General features: G+C 38.6%; 1 protein-coding gene across 6 annotated transcripts in view; it reads right to left on the bottom strand.

The window, feature by feature from the left end:
- The window catches only part of tnr (tenascin R (restrictin, janusin)), a 419,906-nt gene that overhangs the window by 40,778 nt on the left and 353,487 nt on the right, over positions 1–25,641 (bottom strand). For all 6 annotated transcript variants that reach the window (XM_061979400.2, XM_061979405.2, XM_061979402.2 and 3 more), the window contains 2 exons: positions 22,587–22,706; positions 12,818–12,961 (listed from right to left, as the gene is read on the bottom strand). In XM_061979400.2, coding sequence (XP_061835384.2) covers positions 12,818–12,961; positions 22,587–22,706 — 264 coding nt within the window. The remainder of the gene's footprint in view (positions 1–12,817; positions 12,962–22,586; positions 22,707–25,641) is intronic.

Genomic DNA, 25,641 nt, shown 5'->3' with positions numbered 1-25,641 from the left:
AGCGCCTGATGGAAAGATGACCTTCCATTTATTACCACATTTCCATTTTCAACTAAATAGTCGTTTTGCATTTTGTTCCTTCCGTACGTTAGTGGGAAAAGTGTGATTATGGCACCTCTCGTTCCTCCTGTTTCCACATCCATTGCACTTATCTTCCCTATTTACCCCCCCCCACATTGTCATTCTCTGTCCACCTCCTTATCTGACAAGCTCCCGTTCTCGCTGCTAGAGCATCAACTGTGATTACCTTTTCTCGGTTGTCTCGATCTAGCGTGGCGCCGTGATGTCAGGCGAGAGTTAAGAGACGACTTTCAGTTAGTGTAGGTTGACCATGATATTTTAGAAAGTGAGATTGCTGAAGCATGTGAGCAGATGTTATTTGGCTCCATTGAATTGTCCAGAGCTGCAAACAGGTTTTGGGCAAACAAACACGGATTATAAACAATGCTTTATGGAATAAACAAAGCCAACAGATGGAAAGGGGATGAGAAGGTGGTGGTGGTATTTTTTTAAATTATTATTAATTTTTTTTTTTTTACCAGGGAAGCAATAAGGAGCATCTTTATTCTTTTAGGGATGTCGAAAATATTGCCTCCTTCCACTGATTTCCTACAAAACCTAACACCAATGAAGTTGGCACGTTGTGTAATTCGTAAATAAAAACAGAATACAATGATTTGCAAATCCTTTTCAACTTACAGTATATTCAATTGAATAGACTGCAAAGACAAGATACTTAATGTTGGAACTGAGAAACTACATTTTTTTTTTGCAAATAATCATTAACTTAGAATTTAATGGCAGCAACACATTGCAAAAAAGTTGGCACAGGGGCAGTTTTACCACTGTGTTACATGGCCTTTCCTTTTAACAACACTCAGTAAACTTTTGGGAACTGAGGAGACCAATTTTTGAAGCTTTTCAGGTGGAATTCTTTCCCATTCTTGCTTGATGTACAGCTTAAGTTGTTCTCTGTTGTGGCAATTTAGGCTTCATATTGCGCCACACATTTTCAATGGGAGACAGGTCTGGACTACAGGCAGGACAGTCTAGTACCCGCACCCTTTTATTATGAAGCCACACTGTTGTAACACGTGGCTTGGCATTGTCTTGCTAAAATAAGCAGGGGCGTTCATGATAACGCTGCTTGGATGGCAACATATGTTGCTCCAAAACCTGTATGTACCTTTCAGCATTAATGGTGCCTTCACAAATGTGTAAGTTACCCATGCCTTGGACACTAATACACCCCCATACCATCACAGATGCTGGCTTTTGAACTTTGCGCCTATAACAATCCGGATGGTTCTTTTCCTCTTTGTTCTGGAGGACACAAGGTCCACAGTTTCCAAAAACAATTTGAAATGTGGACTCGTCAGACCACAGAACACTTTTCCACTTTGCATCAGTCCATCTTAGATGAGCTTGGGCCCAACGAAGCCGGCGGTGTTTCTGGGTGTTGTTGATAAATGGCTTTCACTTTGCATAGTAGAGTTTTAACTTGCACTTACAGATGTAGCGGCAAACTGTAGTTACTGACAGTGGTTTTCTGAAGTGTTCCTGAGCCCATGTGGTGATATCCTTTACACACTGATGTCATTTTTTGATTGCGTACCACCTGTGCGATCGGAGATCAATAATATCATCGCTTACGTTCAGTGATTTCTCCAGATTCTGTGAACCTTTTGATGATATTATTGTTCACCTGTGGGATTTTCCAATAAGTGTTTGATGAGCATTCCTCAACTTTCTCAGTCTTTTTTGCAACTTGTGCCAGCTTTTTTTAAACTTGTTGCAGGCTACGAATTCCAAATGAGCTAATATTTGCAAAAAATTATGTTTACCAGTTCGAACGTTAAGTATCTTGTCTTTGCAGTCTATTCAATTGAATATAAGTTGAAAAGGATTTGCAAATCATTGTATTATGTTTTTATTTACCATTTACACAACGTGCCAACTTCACTGGTTTTGGGGTTTGTACTTGATGAGGCTGTGACAGTCTAGAGACATACATTTGTTTTCCCACACCGGAGATTTTATTAACTCACTGATGCTGCTTTTAAAAGTACTTTATTGTTGCTTTCTGATTTTGTTATGTTTATATTTTCTGCAAGCACTTACATTTAAAATGTCTAATAACAATACAAATAATAATAATTATACATTTTTTTAAATGTCATATAACTGTATAGTAATATTAGTACCACCATTATTTACCATTCTCCCAAAAGCGCAATGGTGAGGTCACACACTCATGTTGGTGGAGAAGGCCTGGCTCTCAGTCTCTGTTCTAATTCATCCCAAAGGTGTTCTATCGGGTTCAGATCAGGACAGTCTTTATGGATCTTGCTTTGTGCACTGGTGCACAGTCTTGTTGGAAGAGGAAGGGGTCCTCTCCAAACTGTTCCCACAAAGTTGGGAGCATGGAATTGCCCAAAATGTTTTGGTATCCTGGAGCATTCAAAGTTCCTTTCACTGGAACTGGGGCCAAGCCCAACTCCTGAAAAACAACCCCACACCTTAATTCCTCCTCCACCAAATTTCACACTCGGCACAATGCAGTCCGAAATGTACCGTTCTCCTGGCAATCTCCAAACCCAGACTCGTCCATCAGATTGCCAGATGGAAAAGCGTGATTCATCACTCCGGAGAACTACACCACTGCATCCAATGTTTTGCATTGGACTTGGTGATGTATAGCTTCGATGCAGCAGCACGGCCATGGAAACCCATTCCATGAAGCTCTCTGGGTACTGTACGTGGGCTAATTGGAAGGTCACATGAAGTTTGGAGCTCTGTAGCAACTGACTGTGCAGAAAAACAGAATCCATCCTGTTTGGGTCCCACATAAACCTTAAGAAAGTCAATGACTTCACTATAAAAGTGGGTGACATTGTTATCACCGGGAAGGATGAGGTCACCTACCTAGATTCCATTCTAGAGGCTAATCTTTCCTGTGATAAAATGGCAACCAAGGTAATCAAAAAGGTCAACCAACGAACGAGATTTCTCTATAGAATCTCCTCTCTGGTCAACAAAAGCACCATGAAGATTCTGGCGGGAACTCTCGTTCAACCCTTTTTCGATTACGCATGCACCTCCTGGTACCCTAGCACCTCCAAAACCCTCAAATCTAGACTCCAAACATCCCAGAACAAGCTAGTCAGATTACTTCGAGACCTACACCCCAGATCTCACCTCACTCCTACCCACTTCTCCAAAGTGGGCTGGCTCAGGGTGGAGGACAGAGTAAAACAACTTGCACTGAGCCTAGTCTATAAAATCCGCTACACCTCCCTGATACCGAAGTACATGTCAAACTACTTCCTTAACGTAAATGACCGCCATAACCACAACACCAGGCTATACTAACCACATTAAACCCAGATTCCGATCTAACAAAGGTCTTAACTCATTCTCTTTCTATGCCACATCAATGTGGAATGCGCTCCAAACAGGTATAAAAGAAAGGGCATCTCTATCCTCCTTCAAAAGCGCACTAAAAGTACACCTCCAGGCAACTTCAACCCTAAACTAACACCCTCCCCGGATTGTTAATAATCTAATGTAAACAATCAAATGCAGATATTTTTCTTATGCCTTCTGATCTCTCTCTTTCTCTCTCTATGTCCACTACTTGCTGTACATATCCTACCAAGTCAGACCTACACTGTTTCCATATCCATTTCTCTGTTCTCAATTGTTGATGACTGATGATAACAACCAAACCTAACCCCCACACCCCCTCCACACCCCGAATTGTAAATAATGTAAATAATTCAATGTATACACCCTGATGATTATCTTGTGTGATGACTGTATTATGATGATAGTATATATCTGTATCATGAATCAATTTAAGTGGACCCCGACTTAAACAAGTTGAAAAACTTATTCGGGTGTTACCATTTAGTGGTCAATTGTACGGAATATGTACTTCACTGTGCAACCTACTAATAAAAGTCTCAATCAATCAATCAATCAAAGTCGGCGACCTCTTTGCACTATGCGCTTCAGCCTCTGCTGACCCCTCTCTGTCAGTTTACGTAGCCTACCACTTTGTGGCTGAGTTGCTGTTGTTCCCAAACTCTTCCATTTTCAGCGAGGAAATTTCATGACTGGATTTGTTGCACAGGTGGCATCCTATGACAGTTCCACGCTGGAAATCACCGAGAGCGGCCCATTCTTTCACAAATGTTTGTAGAAACAGTTTCCATGCCTAAGTGCTTAATTTTATAAACCTGTGGATGGGCCAAGTAATTAGGACACCTGATTCTGATCATTTGGATAGGTGGCCAAATACTTTTGGAAATATAGTGCATATATGTGTAAAAAAACGATTGATATTTATCTTTATATATCCCATTAGTAAATATGAAAATAGTTAAAAAATAAATAAATAAAATAAATAATTATCTGAAGGTAATTGAAACTTCTATTGATAAAGAAATATACGCATTTTCATCATTCATTATGATCAGGTAATTTATTACCTGAACAAAGTCATGGCCGAACATGGCCACACGGTCAGGAAAGATCCTACGCCGAACCCTAAGAAACACTGTCATGCGTTGCAGCATAAAATATTTTTTGAATCTCTGTGAATAAGTAATTTCTTTATTTGTTGTATTTGTGCCATAAATAGAAGTTAAATACAAGTTGAACACTTGTCCTTTTCTCGGAGGAAATAACATTTTCATTTAAATTGCTTGCTTTGTGCGATTTGCAAAACACAAACTCGCGCTCTGATGAAATCACCAACTTTATAGGGAACGCCACCTTAGCACAATGCCTTACAATTACTTTGACAATAAGTGCACACATTTGCTATCAAGCTTTATGTCTCACAGTAGGCATTTTGGGGGTGTGGTACAATACTTTTTGTAGAGGAGCAGCAGAAGCCTGCAGCATGGATCTTTGCTGCTGCTTCAAAAGCAACTGAGCACTTTCCAACAAGTGGGCTCTGAGGGGGTGGAAGCTGTCTTGGTGGTGCAGGCTTCGGGCACATAGATGGAACAAATGCACAGAAGATTGCCTTACTTTCCTACATTTCAGGCACATCACTGAAAATATTAGCATTTGGTGAGTCATGCTGTCTAATAATAAGCTGGTCCTTACCATAATTACGCACAAACTCCTCTGGTATCAGTCCTATAATACACACTAAAATAATTATTCTTAACATTCCAGTCTTTTGTCACTTTGTTTTCTTATTTCTAGCGAACAGATGCAACAAATAAAAACGAACTCATAGCATTTTTGCCCAGGAAATCAACATGCAAGTTGAACACTATTGCGTATTGACGAGCAATGAACATTGCAATATTTTCAAGCTCTCGAGACATGAACTAACACCCCCATAGTCACATTTACACTCATCAACGCAGGGCGAGGCTGAGCCAATCAGTGGTCACGACACTGACCAGCGCGCTCTGATTGGTTTGGTCTCACTTTGTGACCAATACTACTGTAGTATTGATTATTTAATTTGTTATTTTTATGCTTGAAAAGACCTAATCTAGCCCAAACATACAAAACCCAAAACCAGTGAAGTTGGCACATTGTATAAATCGTAAATAAAAACAGAATACAATGATTTGCAAATCCTTTTCAACCAATATTCAATTGAATCCACTGCGAAAACTTAATTTTTTGCAAATATTAGCTCATTTGGAATTTGATGTCTGCAACATATTTCAAAAAAGACTGAGAAAGTTGAGGAACGCTCATCAAACACTTATTTGGAACATCCTGCAGGTGAACAGACTAATTGGGAACAAGTGGGTGCCATGGTTGGGTGTAAAAGCAGCTTCCATGAAATGCTCAGTCGTTCACAAACAAGGATGGGGCAAGGGTCACCACTTTGTGAACAAATGCGTGAGCAATTTGTCCAACAGTTTAAGAACAACATTTCTCAACGAGCTATTGCAAGGAATTTAGGGATTTCACCATCTACGGTCCGCAATATCATCAAAAGGTTCAGAGAACCTGGAGAAATCACTGCATGTAAGCAACTAATCCTGTGATCTTTGATCCCTCAAGCGGTACTGCATCAAAAAGCGACATCAGTGTGTAAAGGATATCACCACATGGGCTCAGGAACACTTCAGAAAACCACTGTTAGTAACTACACTTCGTCACTAAGTGCAAGTTAAAACTCTACTATGCAAAGCGAAAGCCATTGATCAACAACACCCAGAAACCCCGCTGGCTTCGCTTGGCCCAAGCTCATCTAAGATGGACTGATGCAAAGTGTAAAAGTGTTCTGTGGTCTGACGAGTCCACATTTCAAATTGTTTTTGGAAACTGTGGACGTTGTGTCCTCCGGACCAAAGAGGATAAGAACCATTCAGACTGTGATGGTATGGGGGTGTATTAGTGTCCAAGGCATTGGTAACTTACACATCGGTGAAGGCATCATTAATGCTAAAAGGTACATACAGGTTTTGGAACAACATATGTGGCCATCCAAGCAACGTCTTTTTCATGGATGCCCCAGCTTATTTCAGCAAGACAATGCCAAGCCACAGTCTGCACGTGTTACAACAGCGTGGCTTCATTGTAAAGGGGTGCGGGTACTAGACTGGCCTGCCTGTAGTCCAGACCTGTCTCCCATTGAAAATGTGTGGTGCATTATGAAGCTTAAAATACGACAACGGAGACCCCGGACTGTTGAACAACTTAAGCTGTACGTCAAGCAAGAATGGGAAAGAATTCCACCTAAAAAGCTTCAAAAATTGATCTCCTCAGTTCCCAAACCTTTACTGAGTCTTGTTGAAAGGAAAGGCCATGTAACACAGTGGTAAAAATGCCCCTGTGCCAACTTTATTGCAATGTGTTGAACATTAAATATCTTGTCTTTGCAGTCTATTCAATTGAGTATAAGTTGAAAAGTATTTGCAAATCATTGTATTCTGTTTTTATTTACAAATTACACAACGTGCCAACTTCACTGGTTTTGGGTTTTGTACATACAATAAGCTTAAACAGATTACATATGCGACAGAGTGAAGGTGCAAATTTTGAAACGCGATGTGGTGAGGGATGACAATTCTAGAAAAATATTTTTTATTTTTAACATGTATTTTTAAATACAAATATTGTATTATTTCTGTCTTATTTATTATTATTATCATTACTAATATTATTATGATGTTATCCTTATGGCAATGTTTTAAAACCAAGAAGTGAACAAATTATCAGTAAGTGCTGAGACATGGAAAATGGGTAGAATTAAAAATGCTCTGCCTCTTCCTACTCCTCTTCGGTCATTGTGTAATAGTAAAAGTATGGTATTTTTCAAAGTAAGCTGTTAAGCATGTTAGAAACAAATACAACCAGCCAGTGTGTACGTCGGTAAACCTCACGCCCTGACAACTTCAAGAGTGTGCTGCTGGCTATTTGAGTGGATAGCCCGGGCTTTTATCTCAATGGTCAGCACGCTCGCCTTTCATTCCAAAGATTAGAGTGGTAGGACACAACACAACCCAGAGCCGCTGCACACGTATGACCAATATTTAACCGAAAACATGACCAGGGTTTGAATATATTTTTGGGCCCAAACAGTTCATGTGGTTTAAGTTTGAGTGTTACAGCTACTGTACATTTAACTGAATTATGTAGCTTTTTTGTGACAAATAATAATCTAACTAAATGAGATTTACACATTTAACAGACAATTCCTCTTACTTACTGTCCTCTTAGCAATTAGACTTAGAATTAGACTTAGACCAGGGGTGTCCAAAGTGCGGCCCGGGGGCCATTTGCGGCCCGCAGCTAATTGTTTACCAGCCCGCCCCCACATTCTCGAAATTTGCAAAAATAAAAAAAAACATTAAAAAAAGTGGAATGAGGTGAAATCTAACTAGAAAAAGTTGCAATGTTGACACAAAAGCTGGCATGCAGGCTGTTTTTTTTTTCTTTTTTTGCCAATGCTCAAAAAAAATAAATCTATGTTATAATGAATTCAAGGTTATTTTATTATTAATTATTAATTATTTCAAATATTTCACTAAAAAATGTTTTATGTGAAAAATATTGCATATATTGTGTGGTTGCCATACAAAAACATTATTAATCTTTTTAAGGCTCTAATTACTTCACATCAAACATTGTTTTGTGAATATTTTGGGCAGTGGGGGAAATACTGCATATTTAAGTTTTTTTTAAAATAAAAAACAAAGTTGTCTTTCAGAGAAAAGGCATACCACCTTTTAGTTTTTTTTTGTTTTTTTTTACTTTATTTTAACCTGAAGTTGATTTACTGTAAGCGTTAAGTAAAAAATACAAAAATAATAATTTGACTTGTTTATAACATTTTAATGACTTAGACCCTAAAGGTAAAAAAAAAAAAAAATCCATATATTTTGTTATGGTTTGAATATGAAAAATATCGAAATTCCCCCCCGCATGCTTTGATTTTACCGTGTGCGGCTCTCAGTGGAAAAAGTTTGGACACCCCTGACTTAGACAAACTTTATTGATCCACAAGGGAAATTGTTCCACACAGTAGCTTAGTTTCAAAGGATGGGAAGGGTAAGGATGGAAAGGATAATGCAGGTATAAAGTAGACTAAAAATGTACCATAGTAGCAATAAAAAATATAACATATGTAATATGTACATATTATATACACAGTATATAATATGTACTGATATATTATATTATTGTATTATATTTGTATATAGTATATACAATATATAACAAATCCCAATTACCATGTACAATATTACAGTGTACAGTAACAGTTGCAGCAAAAAAAAAGGCAGCATAAAATAAAGAATAGATCCAGCAGAAAATATACATTATAAACAAAGATTTAGCTAACATAGAAGCGGCCAGGTAATAGACAGATATCATGGATGGAATGCAAAATTAAGGAGTTTGGTTTAATGGTTAATAATAAGTTCAATTAATTTATGGTTTAAAAAACTCTCTCATTTCTTGGTCGTGTCCTGTTGGAACATCTTATCAAAAGAATACTGATTATCACGTCCTTACGCTCCAAAACGAAAGACAATAAATTCTCCTGGTTCCTGTGAGCAAGAGGCACATGACACGCTAGAAAGAACGTCTTGTTTCCAAGACTGTGCCAGGAACATTTGTTTATTCATGTATCGAGTTGTGCATGTAGAGCCCTGGAATAGTTCAAAGTTGATTTTTCACCCCGTTCGTAGTCCCATTGATGTTTATAAGCCTCTGCAGCCCTGCTCTCATACAGAATATTGTCATTGCTCAAATGTGGGATCTGCTCCAGGAATTTTAAAACAGGAAACTTAGTTTTTTAGAAAAACATTTTTCAAACAGCCCAAAAAGTTTGCAAAGTTTTAACTTAGCTACCTCGTTTCGTTCCTGACTCACTCGAAATCGTGGATATAATTCAAGGAGTCGCAAGTGGTCAGTATTCAGGGCCAGTTTGCCAATCACCTACAACATCTGATTATGCTGTTTAGAACATCACAAAGTGGAACCTTGGCTTACAAGTGCCCAATCTTATGGATTTTGTGAGATATGAACCAGCTATTTTTCACCTGATTAGTAATTTGGTTTATTGTTTAATGTTTGGGCAGCAAGGTGGAACAGGGGTTAGTGCATGTGCCTCACAATACGAAGGTAATATGTCCGAGCCTGAGTTCAATCTCAGGCTCGGGATCTTTCTGTGTGGAGTTTGCATGTTGTACCCGTCTGCGTGGGTTCCCTCCGGGTACTCCGGCTTCCTCCCACCGCCAAAAACATGCACCTGGGGATAGGTTGATTGGCAACACTAAATTGGCCCTAGTGTGTGAATGTGAGTGTGAATGTTGTCTGTCTATCTGTGTTGGCCCTGTGATGAGGTGGCGACTTGTCCAGGGTGTAAACCGCCTTCCGCCCGAATGCAGCTGAGATAGGCTCCAGCACCCCCCGCGACCCCAAAAGGGACAAGCGGTAGAAAATGCATGGATGTTTGATGTATCTTTTTAAATTTTTTTAGTCCTTTTGTACGTGCTATTATTATTGTTTAATTGTTGCACATGGCTTTTTTGTCCTGTTGTTTGGTGCTGTTTTTAAGTGTTTGGCATCAATTGCCACAGTGACGAAAAATTTGAAATTAGCCACCGGCTACAATCTTGCATATTTACATGTGTGTGTTAATCAATATGTACTGTCCTTGTTAAAAAATTAAGTCTAAGTCGAAAGAGAACTGCATTTTTTGAAGACTCATACGCGGTCCGTATGTGAAAAGAGAACGCACAAGTATTTCTCTTTTCTGTGTAATCTAAATAGTAAAAAACAATGCAGGTAAAGGGTACACAATCTATTCTGTCTATAAAGCCCTCTAAAAAACATCTAAAAACATCAATTTTATATACCGTAAATTCCAGGCTATAAGCCGGACTTTTTTTTTCCTACCCTTTGAACCTTGCTACTAATAAAACGGTGCGGTTAATTTATGGATTTTTCTTTGCTGATGGCCATAAAGCAAATAGTTTTCATTAATTTTTTATATATTATTTGTGCTATGGCGCCATCCTTCGGACGAGTTGGCTCACTGCAGTTGCAGCTGGGTGAATGTCTGAAAGTAAAAGTGCCATTCTGTCAGTTAAAGTAAGTATTTACAGCTGCTGATAGTGTGTTTGACAGAGAAGCAGCTCGCAGGCCATACCATAGAAGTCTGCTCTCCAATGCTGTACATTATAATCACAATACTTCATAAAACTAATGTAATTAGTTTTTATACTATATTTGTTATCTAGAAGTTAGCTTTTCCAATTTAAAAGCAAGTTACGCATTAAATTGTGTTGTTTTTATGGGGGACCCAGCACACATTACGTGAATTTCATTTTATTTTAATGGCAAACATTGGTTTGAGATACAAGTGTTTTGGGTTAACAGCTTCGTCACAAAACCAATTAAACTTGAATGTGATGTATCATATTGTAACTGTAATACAGTACCATACCACACTCCTACAATATGTCAAGGCACTGTTCTTGTTAATTATTCACGCACTGCCAATCATTATTAAAGTTTCAAAATTAGTATTGTATTAGTAATTAGTAATTCATATTTTTGTTTTGTACACAAGGGTTCTAATTTTTTTTTTACTCCCAAAATGTCCAAGTCCGACAAAAGAAATAGACCAAAAGCAAATGTTCACTTCTGTGGACATTAGTGTTGTCCCGATACCAATATGTTAGTGCCGGTACCAAAATGTATTTCGATACTTTTTGGTACTTTTCTAAATAAAGGGGACCACAAAAAAAAAGGCCGTTATTAGCTTTATTTTAACAAAAAATCCTACGGTACATTAAACATATGTTTCTTTTTGTCCTTAAATAAAATAGTGAACATACTAGACAACTTGTCTTTTAGTAGTAAGTAAGCAAACAAAGGCCCCTAATTAGTCTGCTGACGTATGCAGTAACATATTGTGTCATTTCTCATTCTATTTTGTCAAAATTATGAGGGACAAGCTGTAAAAATTGATTATTGATCCACTTTGTTCATTTACTGTTAATATCTGCTTACTTTCTCTTTTAACATGTTCTATCTACATGTCTGTTAAAATGTAATAATCACTTATTCTTCTGTTGTTTGATACTTTACATTAGTTTTGGATGATACCACAAATTTAGGTATCAATTCGATACCAAGTCATTCGTCATATTCAAAGTCCTCATGTGTCCAGGGACGTATTTAAATGATAAATAAATAAATAAATGGGTTGTACTTGTATAGCGCTTTTCTACCTTCAAGGTACTCAAAGCGCTTTGACACTACTTCCACATTTACCCATTCACACACACATTCACATACTGATGGAGGGAGCTGCCATGCAAGGCGCTAACCAGCACCCATCAGGAGCAAGGGTGAAGTGTCTTGCTCAGGACACAACGGACATGACGAGGTTGGTACTAGGTGGGGATTGAACCAGGGACCCTCGGGTCGCGCACGGCCATTCTTGCACTGCGCCACGCCATCCCTTTTCCTGAGTTTATAAACATAATATGAATTTTTTAAAAAGGAAACAAGATTTTGTGACAGTAAAAACTATAGATGTAATCATAGTAGTATCGACCAGATACGCTCTTGTACTTGGTATCATTACAGTGGATGTCAGGTGTAGATCCACCCATGGTATTTGTTAACATTCAGGGTGCTAGCTTGCTGTTAGCGGTTAGCTATCGTGTCCTCCTATGGTGTGTAGTGAAGCATGTTTAGCTATTCCTCGTCCTGCAGGGATGATACTTGTACGAAACATACTTTATTCGTCGCCCTGGAGGCGAGGATTAGTGATTTAGAAGTAGCTAAAACACTGCCGAATGCAAATGGACATTCGCCGCTAGCTAGCTAGCCATGTCTAAAAGCACCTCTTCCTGATGGCGTTTCAGTGTTATAACTTCATCTTTATCTTTAGTTTTTGGGCCAAAATGTTTCCATTCTCCCTTTTCTGTCTACACACTGTGTCTGCTTGTAAGTACTCCATGATTGTGCGCTGCCGAACATGCTCCTGTGCTCGCAAAACCAGCAATGTCATGACGTGACGACGCGCCGTCATGCCCGGGAACCGGTACTATTCAAACAGAGTATAGTACCGTTTTTGATTGATTAGTACCGCGGTACGATACCAGTACCGGTATACCGTACAACCCTAGTGGACATAATGATTTTTCACATTTCAGAATCCAATTATGACCTGCTTTCATTTATATAGATGCATTCTAATTCATCCAACTACTTTTTTTTTTTTTTTCCATTTATAGACACAATAATGCCATGAATAAACACTTCCATTGAGTAACACCTCATGCTGACACTATGGAGAAAAAGCTCTTACGTGTTTGGAGGTTGGCGATGACAGTGCCACTGGTGAGGGGTCCCTTGGTGGCATAGAGGGCTACCGAGTAGGACGTGCTGGGCTTCAGGTTGGACAGCTGGTGCTCCTGCTTGTTGCCCTCCACCAGGAAGGTATCTGCTGTCACTTTGAAAACACAAGTAAAAACAACATAACAATAGTTTCCAAACCGGAGACAAACTACGACTGCTGTCTGCATCGTTGCATTGGCAGTGCGGTTTAGTGTGCACGTTGTAGCTATGAGCTGAGCAAAATAGTTCTATCTGGACAAACAAAATGATGAAATAACGAAAACCATGCAGGCCTCCCTTGACATTTCTTTTTGCCAGTTCAATAAAATCAGACAGTGAATGAATAATGGTTGCGAGCAAGAGACGTTTCACTTTTGACAGCTATATCAAGCCTCAAAATAATGCTGCTGCAATATGTTACTGATACAGTACCCCCCCCAAAATGTAATTATCTTTATTACAACAGCTTGTGTTACAGCTTGTGTTTGCTCGGGCACAATTTTAACTTACCAACGTGGTTTTAAATCAGACAGATGATGGAATCAAACTATGTGCCTTAATTAATCATTATATTAATCCTCCTCCTTGATGTTAGAGGACCGGTGTTTAAAATCAGGAATTACTTGTGAATAAAATGCCACCGTGGGCGAAGTAAAGTATCCTGATAGTCCTGGGGCTAAGAGTTAATGACTCCCAACAGTGGCTGAGGAGAACATTGTGCATGTCAATTAGAGTGGTACCTTGGTTTTTGAATGCTCTAATGAACGTCAAATATATTGTACATACATATATACATACCGTATTTTTCGGAGTATAAGTCACTCCGGAGTATAAGTCGCACCGGCCGAAAATGCATAATAAAGAAGGAAAAAAACATATAAGTCGCACTGGAGTATAAATCGCATTTTTTGGGGAAATTTATTTGATAAAACCCAACACCAAGAATAGACATTTGAAAGGCAATTTAAAATAAATAAAGAATAGTGAACAACAGGCTGAATAAGTGTACGTTATATGAGGCATAAATAACCAACTGAGAACGTGCCTGGTATGTTAACGTAACATATTATGGTAAGAGTCATTCAAATAACTGTAACATATAGAACATGCTGTACGTTTACCAAACAATCTGTCACTCCTAATCACTAAATCCCAAGAAATCTTATACGTCTAGTCCAGGGGTCGGCAATCCGCGGCTCTCGAGCCGCATGCGGCTCTTTAGCGCCGCCCTAGTGGCTCTCTGGAGCTTTTTAAAAAATGTATGAAAAATGGAAAAAGATAAGGGGAAAAAAATTTTGTTTTTGTTTTAATATGGTTTCTGTAGGAGGACAAACATGACACAAACCTCCCTAATTGTTATAAAGCACACTGTTTATATTAAACGTGCTTCGCTGATTTGAGTATTTGGTGAGCGCCGTTTTGTCCTACTAATTTAAGCGGTCCTTGAACTCACCTTAGTTTGTTTACATGTATAACTTTCTCCGACTTTCTAGGACGTGTTTTATGCCACTTCTTTTTCTGCCTCATTTTGTACACCAAACTTTTAACGTTGTGCGTGAATGCACAAAGGTGAGTTTTGTTGATGTTATTGACTGGTGTGGAGTGCTAATCAAACATATTTGGTCAGTGCATGACTGCAAGCTAATCGATGCTAACATGCTATTTAGGCTAGCTATATGTACATATTGCGTCATTATGCCTCATTTGTAGCTATATTTGAGGTCATTTAGTTTCCTTTAAGTCCTCTTAATTCAATTTATATCTCATGACACACTATCTGTATGTAATATGGCTTTTATTTTTTTGCGGCTCCAGACAGATTTGTTTTTATATTTTTGGTCCAATATGGCTCTTTCAACATTTTGGGTTGCCGACCCCTGGTCTAGTCTCTTGCGTGAATGAGCTAAATAATATTATTTGATATTTTACGGTAAAGTGTTCATAATTTCACACATAAGTCGCTCCTGAGTATAAATCGCACCCCCGGCCAAACTATGAAAAAAACTGCGACTTATAGTCCGAAAAATATGGAATATACTCACATACACACAGTTATTCATACATGTATACATACATAGGTACCTACGCTCCCACATACATACACAAATACAGTACATACTTACACATTCAAAGTTCATACATCCACACGCACATTCACTGTACAAACATACATATACACATACATGTACATACAGGTAAAAGCCAGTAAATTAGAATATTTTGAAAAACTTGATTTATTTCAGTAATTGCATTCAAAAGGTGTAACTTGTACATTATATTTATTCATTGCACACAGACTGATGCATTCAAATGTTTATTTCATTTAATTTTGATGATTTGAAGTGGCAACAAATGAAAATCCAAAATTCCGTTTGTCACAAAATTAGAATATTACTTAAGGCTAATACAAAAAAGGGATTTTTAGAAATGTTGGCCAACTGAAAAGTATGAAAATGAAAAATATGAGCATGTACAATACTCAATACTTGGTTGGAGCTCCTTTTGCCTCAATTACTGCGTTAATGCGGCGTGGCATGGAGTCAATGAGTTTCTGGCACTGCTCAGGTGTTATGAGAGCCCAGGTTGCTCTGATAGTGGCCTTCAACTCTTCTGCGTTTTTGGGTCTGGCATTCTGCATCTTCCTTTTCACAATACCCCACATATTTTCTATGGGGCTAAGGTCAGGGGAGTTGCCGGGCCAATTTAGAACAGAAATACCATGGTCCGTAAACCAGGCACGGGTAGATTTTGCGCTGTGTGCAGGCGCCAAGTCCTGTTGGAACTTGAAATCTCCATCTCCATAGAGCAGGTGAGCAGCAGGAAGCATGAAGTGCTCTAAAACTTGCTGGTAGACGGCTGCGTTGACCCTGGATCTCAGGAAACAGAGTGGACCGACACCAGCAGATGACATGGCACCCCAAACCATCACTGATGGTGGAAACTTTACACTAGACTTCAGGCAACGTGGATCCTGTGCCTCTCCTGTCTTCCTCCAGACTCTGGGACCTCGATTTCCAAAGGAAATGCAAAATTTGCATGGTTGGGTGATGGTTTGGGGTGCCATGTCATCTGCTGGTGTCGGTCCACTCTGTTTCCTGAGATCCAGGGTCAACGCAGCCGTCTACCAGCAAGTTTTAGAGCACTTCATGCTTCCTGCTGCTGACCTGCTCTATGGAGATGGAGATTTCAAGTTCCAACAGGACTTGGCGCCTGCACACAGCGCAAAATCTACCCGTGCCTGGTTTACAGACCATGGTATTTCTGTTCTAAATTGGCCCGCCAACTCCCCTGACCTTAGCCCCATAGAAAATCTGTGGGGTATTGTGAAAAGGAAGATGCAGAATGCCAGACCCAAAAACGCAGAAGAGTTGAAGGCCACTATCAGAGCAACCTGGGCTCTCATAACACCTGAGCAGTGCCAGAAACTCATCGACTCCATGCCACGCCGCATTAACGCAGTAATTGAGGCAAAAGGAGCTCCAACCAAGTATTGAGTATTGTACATGCTCATATTTTTCATTTTCATACTTTTCAGTTGGCCAACATTTCTAAAAATCCCTTTTTTGTATTAGCCTTAAGTAATATTCTAATTTTGTGACACACGGAATTTTGGATTTTCATTTGTTGCCACTTCAAATCATCAAAATTAAATGAAATAAACATTTGAATGCATCAGTCTGTGTGCAATGAATAAATATAATGTACAAGTTACACCTTTTGAATGCAATTACTGAAATAAATCAAGTTTTTCAAAATATTCTAATTTACTGGCTTTTACCTGTATACATTCACTATACAAACATACATGTGCATATACATTCACTGTACAAACATACATACACACATACTGTACATACACATTCACTGTACAAACATACATATACACACACTGTACATATACATTCACTGTACAAACATACATGTATACATACTGTACATATGCATTCACTGTAAAAACATACATATACACATACTGTACATATACAAATACATATACATATCTACACTTATGCATATAATCACATTTCAACAAACATATTAACGTTGAACGCTCTATTCTTCATATGATTCGCATTTCGGGAAAAAAAATCCACATTATTGTACGACCAAACATTGCGCTAGTCCGTTTGCCTGTGGAATGAGTACGCAAATAAAGAATCTCACGCCTAGGTGACTTAGTCTCTTCGCTTTTTTTATTGATCACGGGCCAAAGTAAGTTGCAAGTGTCAGCCCTTTGAAAAAGAGGGTGAGAAACACTATTGAATTAAAGAAAAAACTTGTAGCAAAGTAAAAAGGTGGCATTTGTGTACCTAGATCAGGGGTCAGCAACCCGCGGGTCTTGAGCCGCATGCGGCTCTTTAGTGCTGCCCTAGTGGCTCCCTGGAGCATTTATAAAAAAAGATTGAAAATTGGAAAAAGATAGGGGAACATTTTTTGTTGTTGTTTGTTTTAGTATGTTTTTTTTTCGAGGACAAACATGACACAAACCTTCCCAATTGTTAGAAAGTCCACTGTTTAATATGTTTGTGTGTATGTTTCACCGATGAGAGGATTTGGTGAACATCGTTTTGTCCTACTAATTTCGGCGGTTCTTGACCTCACCATAGTGTGGGCTGTGACTCAACAGTTTGTTTACATGTAAAATCTTCTTTGTCTCATTTTGTCCACCAAAAGTTTTATACTGTGCGTGAATGCGCAAAGGTGCGCTTTGTTGATGTTATTGACTTGTTGGAGTGCTAATCAGGCATATTTGGTCAGTGCATGACTGCTAACATGCTATTTAGGCTAGCTGTATGTACATATTGCATCATTATGCCTCATTTGTAGGTATATTTGAGCTCATTTAATATCCTTTACGTTTATCCTCTTTGTATATAATTTAGTTTTGCATGTCTCATGACACATTATCTGTATGTAATATTGGCTGCATTTCACTTCGTTGTTTGTGTGCCATGTTGTTCCAGACCAGAGCAAACATTTCTGTCAATGACGACTTGCTTCAGCCTGCGACACATAGTCATTTTGATAGTAGGCTGTTATAGCTAATATAGGCACTTGCGTCATGTGTTGCCTTCATTACAAACTTTTCATTTTTTGCGGCTCCAGAAAGATTTGTTTTTTGTATTTTTGGTCCAATATGGCTTTTTCAACGTTTTGGGTTGCCGACCCCTGACCTAGATAGATTAGGGTCCTAAACAGGATTTTTCCACATTTTTTTTCCACACTTGTTTTACATATGTAAAACAACTTGTATACATTTTTTAATCAAGCTTGAATTTAATTTGATGCATTGCTTGTGCTAAAACAAATTCATGGGAAATATATTGTACAATAATGACTTCTTTATTGCAAAATATTTTTTTACGTCATCAAAACACATGAATAAATCCAATTACTGTGACTTCGACTTGAATTTGAAACCTGCACTTTCTGTACTACAAAACAATCACTAAAGCTATACGCCACCAGAGCAGCTTGCTATTTTATTATTATCAATGACGAGGCAGGAGGCGGCTCGGAATGCGTTTCACATGAAGCGCCCTGTCATTCGTTAAAAGACATTCTACGTGTGCTTTTTCATGTAACATGGGAACTTATGTGCAGCGTGTGTTCTGGTTTAGGGCAGGGCCACCTACTGTACCATCACTGCTCATCATTTTCACCAGCAAGAGTCTTCAATAATGTTCAGAGTAATGTTAAATAATCATTTATCCATTTCATGCGTCATTTTGTACTGTAGGTGATTTACATTGTTTACTGCATATACAACTATAATTGTCCTCTATATTATATTATTTTTATTACATTTGACTGAATTTGCATTATTTTTTTTATGGGAAAATACATTTAGTTATTTTAATGCTTCGGTCCCAGTCTGACTTTTGGAATGGACATTTTTTAAAAAAATGTATTTATTTATAGACAGACATAATTTTGTATTACATTATTGTTTCTTCTGTTAATATCAGAGTCCGTTCTGCAAAAAGGTCATCCCTAGAAGCACAAATCTTATGGACAGGCACCCACAGTTCAAATATACTGTACATCATCATATAATATACAAAATACAGTACATTTCAAAATCTACCCATATACAATTTCATTTATAAAAAAAAAAAAAGGAATCTTTTAATCCACCAAATCAGTCTGAATATCCTATTGTTGAAATTTAATTAAAAGGTTGCATCTTGAAGATCTGCGATAATCTCATCATATATACAGAGGTCAAGACCAAAATTATGCGACTAATGTGAATTCCACAACCATAAGGGGTGTGCTCAATGTACTAAGCATAACGTCACAATAAATGTAGCTTAAAATTTAGCTTACATAAACTGAGGTACTTAGAAGCAGTTGCAAGAGCGGTTTTGCTTTGTATTGGACGGTTCAGGGAGCAAATTCTAAACAGACCTTGAAAGGCCGATACGGCTATCTTTTACCAATCTGTAAAAGGCTGTCAAGACGGTGAGGACACGGAGTGCATCGCAAAAAACAAACAAAAAAAAACGTACCGTGTGGTAAATGCAATGTTTTTGGCCCGGCCTTAGAAGCTCAACCAGGTATGATGAAGTATACTGAGGGTGAGACAAATAGCTCCGTGTTGCCTCGGAAGATACCTCACACTCTAAATGGGAAAAACCTTGGCGGTACCTGCTATATCGCATCCCTCCTCAGTGCCCCTGAATGAACAAAAATAAATCTAAAAAACCCAATGGACCCTACAGCTGCCCCCATCTGTAGGGGGATACGGCATGCTGCGGTTAATCCTTTAATTGTGCAGACAGCACAGGGAGAGTGGTTCTCTTTAATGAGCTAGTAAGTCAAAATTAATTACAGTAACACCTTTTATGAAACGACCATGCATCACGCTGACAGCAGCATCAATATATGGTCTGCTCTGTTAAATCTGCCCTTTGAAACTTTTTACTTCCCAGAGCCCGCGCTGGTGGCCATTGTATTCTTTAGTTATACCAGATACTGCTATTTAGCACAATGGGTTCTGCAATGAACTTGTGTGCAGCCACACTATCACACAAAGTCACCAACCATTTCTTTAATGTATCTTCTCAAGGAACAATACTGCAAATGAAACTTATGGTGCATTACAGAAATCAGTATAAAGCAGGATATATTTGTTATCCACTGAAAATGACTAAATTCCTGGCAACACAAGTGAATACCGTATTTTTCCGACCTTTGGGCTCACTGGATTAAAATTGCGGACCCGCGTACATTTTCAGTACTTATGCAGATCCCAAATACACATCTGCAGGTACCAGAAGGTAAAACAATTTGTTTTTGCATAATATTACAAAACAAAACGCCAGGTAATATGTCTGCTAATAGGTGCCATTTTGCGGTCCTTATACACACACACCATAATGATACTCGTATGTTTAATGCTCCGACAATCCATCAAGCGGTGCAGCTTCATAGCTTACCGAAGTCGTACTTAAAACATTTTGACAGATTTTTGAGCGCCGTGTGTAATGTTCTATATTCTCAATGGAACATTTAATAAAAGTTTTGCTGTTGTTTACTGCCATCTTATTGCAGTCTACACGTATCTCTTATGTATGACTGCCATCTACTGCTTCGAGGCCAGTAAGCACAACCAGAATTATGCCGTACATTAGGCGCATTGTCGATTTTTGAGAAAATTAAAGGATTTTAAATGCGCCTTATAGTCTGAAAAATACGGTACTTTGGAGCAAGCTGGGGTGGATACTTTTCACATTTGAACCGATACGCTACTAACCACTGGGAATCATTATTGGTACTAAACTGTACCATATTTTGGTATTTTTGTGTGTGTTCATGTGGTAATAAACATTTCATTCAAGATTTAATACTGAGTTGATAACAATAACTGTGCTGTCAATATGTTAAATCTTGTTTTCTTAACATCTGAGTCTCATTCCTAAGTATGCATTCATTTCAGTTTGTCCTCTGTGTGTTGCCGTAATCAGGAAGTCGTCTTTGCCGATAGGTTGAATGTGCTGATCTTGACTTTTGTTGATCATAACAAAATGTTAGCCAGTAAGTATTGTACTTATTGCACACCAGCTGTTTTATTGTAATGCGCATCTTACAGTTGGAGGTGTCGAAATGTCCCTGTGCAATCATCAATGCATTGCATATCCAATGTGAATTAGCATCGAGCTAGCACCATTTGAAACGTTGAGCCTTACTTTTGAACGCATTCTATCAAGCATGCCTGATTTTAACATTAGAGCAGTAGAAGAAAACAATTCAGGTAAATTTACGGAATTTGTTAAAAAGTATCAAATCCATCTCATGTAGCAAGATAAGTCTTGCTTGTCAAGCACGGTGGTGCAGGTAATGTCATGGTTTTGAGCGGCATAAATGCTGCCGGCACTGGGGAGCTGCTGTTTAGTGACAAGAGACATAAATTACTATATTTTTCAGACTATAAGGCGCACTTAAAATCTTTTTTTTTCTCAAAAATCGACAGTGCGCATTATAACCCAGTGCGCCTAATGTACGGAATAAGTTTGGTTGAGATTACCCACCTCGAAGCTATTTTATTTGGTACATGGTATAAGTCTGACCAGTAGATGGCAGTCAAACATAAGAGATACGTGTAGACTGCACTATGATGGCAATATGTCTCAAGTAAACAACACCAACATTTTAAATATTCCATTGAAAAAGTAGAACATTACACACAGCACTCAAAAATCTATCAAAATGTTTCAGTACGACTTTGGTAAGCTATGAAGCCGCACCGCTTGAAGGATTGTCGGCGCATTAAACATACGAGTATTATTATGGTGTGTGTATAAGGTAAGGCATATTATCTGGCGTTTTGTTTCGCATCATTATACAAAATCAATTTTTCTTAACTTCTGGTACTTGCTGATCTGTATTTGGGATCTGTATAAGTCCTGAAAAATTGCGCGTGTTCGCCATTGTAGTCCGTGCAGACATCATAGTCGATAAGCTTCTTCTTTTTGTCTATCTTCTTGTTATGGGACATTCATCTTCCACTGTTGCCATTTTTAATATAAAGTAGTGTAAAGTTCTTACTTTTATCTGTCAGTAAACTCGCCATGAAAGCGCTAAAACATACCGGTGTAGTGAGTTTATATTATTCACCCAAGGAACCTTAGTTATCAGACGTTTTTTCACGGGACACATTTCCGGTGTTGTTTCTGGATGAGGAGATAAAGCTCCGTTATTGATTTAAGTAATGTCTGAATGTCATTTAAACAGTTAGCTCCATCTTTTGACACTTCTTCCACTCCTGTCCTTGCACGCTACGCCGCTACAACAAAGATGACGGAGAAAAGACGCTGCCGAAGGTGAGCCACGTAAATAAGACCCGCCATAAAACGGCGCATCCAGAAGCGACTGTCAGAAAGCGGCTTGAAGATTATCTGTAAAACATAATCTATGCAACATTTTGACCAAAGAACCACCATCACATGTTATGTAGACCACAAGGAATTGTTTTATATTTAGAAAAAAAAAAAAAAAGTCTTCTTTAATTCGCCCTATAATCCGGTGCGCATAACATATGAAAAAAGTAAAAAAATAGACCATTCATCTGCAATGCGCCTTCTAATCCGGTGCGCCCTATGGTCTTGAAAATCCCAAGGACGATAAAGACAATTCTAGATAATTTTGACATTTCATTTGTATAGTAAGCCTATTGAAATATAGAAAATAAAAAAATAAAAAATGCCTGAATAAGCAGAACATTCTGGAAAACTTACCTTGGTTGTGTGTGAGTGTTATTACATAGTTGTCAACGTTGGAGAGAGGGGGGTTCCACCTCAGCAGGGCTCCTTGTGGCGTGATGTTGAGTGCGGTCAACTCTGATGGCATGTCCATGGCTGGGAATGAGACAATAAAGGTTAATTGGAAAAAAGCCTTCAACAATGATCATCATTCATGTCAGGACAGGTATCTGCCGGTTGTATTAAACCATGACAAAGATTGAATATGGTATTGTGTTATTATAGTCTCTCATCCACATATGGGCGGGGATGACAAACATTTCGCTTCATAATGAGACTTTGCCACCTCAAAGTGAAATTAGCAGAGAATTACGCTACATACGTTCACCTGCTCAACCCTTTCCCTAAATGCATTCTCCCACGAACGGACACGCCAACACCGAGTTTGGATTTAATTAAACCTTTGACCTCAATTTTTCAATGTCCCCCCCCTGGGGCGCCTTATTTTGGAGCAGCATGGAGCATGCAAGCCAACACAGAAGATTGTCTGTCCGGATGAAGTAAATGAATAATACTCGTTAGAATAAAACAAAGACGCTGTGCTTGTTGAGATACTGTGGTACCTTGGAGTCCTTATCGCCGCCACAGATGGGAAAACCTGAATAAAGTCATTACTTTAATTGCAAAAAGCTTCAAGCAATTTATTCAGAGGCTTATTCAGTCAATTAGACGGGCGATGGAGAATGAGTCGAAAAAACATGGTAAATAGGTAACTCTCCTTTATTAAGGTCTGTGATAATCCAATCAGCGTGCTCAATCTTCTGATTATGCCTGCGAGTCATTGAAGCCAACTACAGTGTCTTTGGAAAGGACAGAACAAGTCGAGACACTTCCTGTTAAGTTTAATTCCAGAGTGTTGGCGCGCTATTACGCACTTGAACACATCAGTTCAGGAAAAAGGCTTTTTATTTGTCCTTTGGCGGTTCATTGCGGAACACACCAGCTGTCCCGGTTGGCCGTGAGGTGAGTCTGATTTGTGCGGCGCCCCCGGTCATTATGTACACCGGACAAGAGCCGTTAGAAAGACATTCCCGTCTACCTGCGTGTGCTCCAGGCTTACCATTATCAACGCAGCAATGCTCTGCTCAAAAATACTGGATGGATGACAGCCATGCAAAAACAGTGTTTGCGATACATAGAAGAAGACAATACCTTGGTTTTTGTACGCACCACTTTTTGGAGGAATTGGTTTCCGACCAAAACATGTTGACAAAAGTTAAACGCCTGCGTATCATTCCGTGAAATGGAGTGCCCAAACAAAGAATCCCAGGTGTCAGTGATTCAGTCTCTGCACTTTTTTCAATTTAATTGGAAAAAAATTGGATTTCTAATCACTGTTATGTTGGAATTCTTATTAATATTGATACTGCTGTTGATATTATTCATTTTTGTTTGACAACTTTTGGATTGTTTTGTGTCATATTTGTGTACCTCAATTGCTCTGTTGATTGCTATTCTGAATGTTGCTTGGGTTGTTGTTTGGGTTCGGTTTTTTGAATTGGAATTGCATTATTATGGTATTATAGTGTATTATTTTGTTGAAGAAAAGGGTGGAGAAAATATATTTATTGAACAGGTGGCGTGGCACATTACCGTAATTTTCGGACTATATGCCGCTACTTTTTTTTTTTCCGCGTTGAACCATGGGCTTATTAGGGTTGTCCCGATACCAATATACATTTTGGTACCGTTACCGGTACCAAAATGTATTTTGATGCTTTTCGGTACTTTACTAAATAAAGAGGACCACAAAAAATTGCATAATTGGCTTTATTTTAACAAAAAATCTTAGGGTACATTAAACATATGTTTCTTATTGCAAGTTTGTCCTTACATAAAATAGTGAACATACTAGACACATTGTCTTTTATTAGTAAGTAAGCAAACAAAGGCTCCTAATTTAGCTGCTGACGTATGTAGTAACATAAACATAACGCCTGGATCTCTGCCAACTATGTGTCAATCAGCTACAGGCAAATGAGCAGTAAATTAGATTGTTTTTCTTTTAGCAAATTAAATAACTTAGCACTGTGTTGCTGTTAAAATATGAGAATAATGTTAGCACTGTACAAACTAGGCTACCGTATTTTTCGGACCATAGGGCGCACCGGATTATAAGGGCACTGCCGATGAGCGGGTCTAGTCAAGTCTATTTTCATACAAAGGCGCACCGGATTATGAGGCGCATTAAAGGAGTCATATTATTACTATTTTTTTTCTAAATCGAAAACACTTCCTTGTGGTCTACATAACATGTAATGGTGGTTCTTTGGTCAACATGTTGCATAGATTATGTTTTACAGATTATCTTCAAGGCGCTTTCTGACAGTCGCTTCAGGATGCGCCGTTTTGTGGGCGGTCTTATTTACGTGGCTCCTCTTCGACAGCGTCTTCTCCCCGTTATCTTTGTTGTAGCGTGCAAGGACGGGAGTGGAAGAAGTGTCAAAAGATGGAGCTAACGGTTTTAATGACATTCAGACTTTACTTCAATCAATAACGGAGCAGCATCTCCTCATCCATGGCTCACTAGTGCAATAACAATGTGTCCCGTGAAAAACCGTCCTACCGGAACTCTCTAATAACTAAAGTTTCTCGGGTGAATAATGTAAACTCACTACACCGGTTTGTTTTAGCGCTTTCATGGCGAGTTTACTGACAGATATAAGTAAGAACTTTATACTACTTTATATTAGAAACGTCAAACAGCAGAAGATGAATGTCCCATAACAAGAAGATAGAGAAAAAAAAATCGACTACGGTGTCGGCACGGACTACAAAGGCGGACGCGCGCAAATTTTCGGGACTTATGCATATCCCAAATACAGATCAGCAGGTACCAGATGGTATTAAAAGTTGCTTTTGCATAATATTTCGAAACAAAACGCCAGATAATATGTTTTACCTTATACACGCCATAATAATACTATGTTGAAGCACAGTACAATCCATCAAGCGGTGCGGCTTCATAGCTTACCAAAGTCGTACTAAAACATTTTGATAGATTTCTGAGCACTGTGTGTAATGTTCTATA

Source organism: Nerophis lumbriciformis, linkage group LG19 (genome assembly GCF_033978685.3).
Source record: "Nerophis lumbriciformis linkage group LG19, RoL_Nlum_v2.1, whole genome shotgun sequence".
In the NCBI taxonomy this organism is placed as follows: domain Eukaryota; kingdom Metazoa; phylum Chordata; class Actinopteri; order Syngnathiformes; family Syngnathidae; genus Nerophis; species Nerophis lumbriciformis.
Note: the sequence above shows the minus strand (reverse complement) of the source record. Positions and strands in the feature narration are given on the sequence as shown.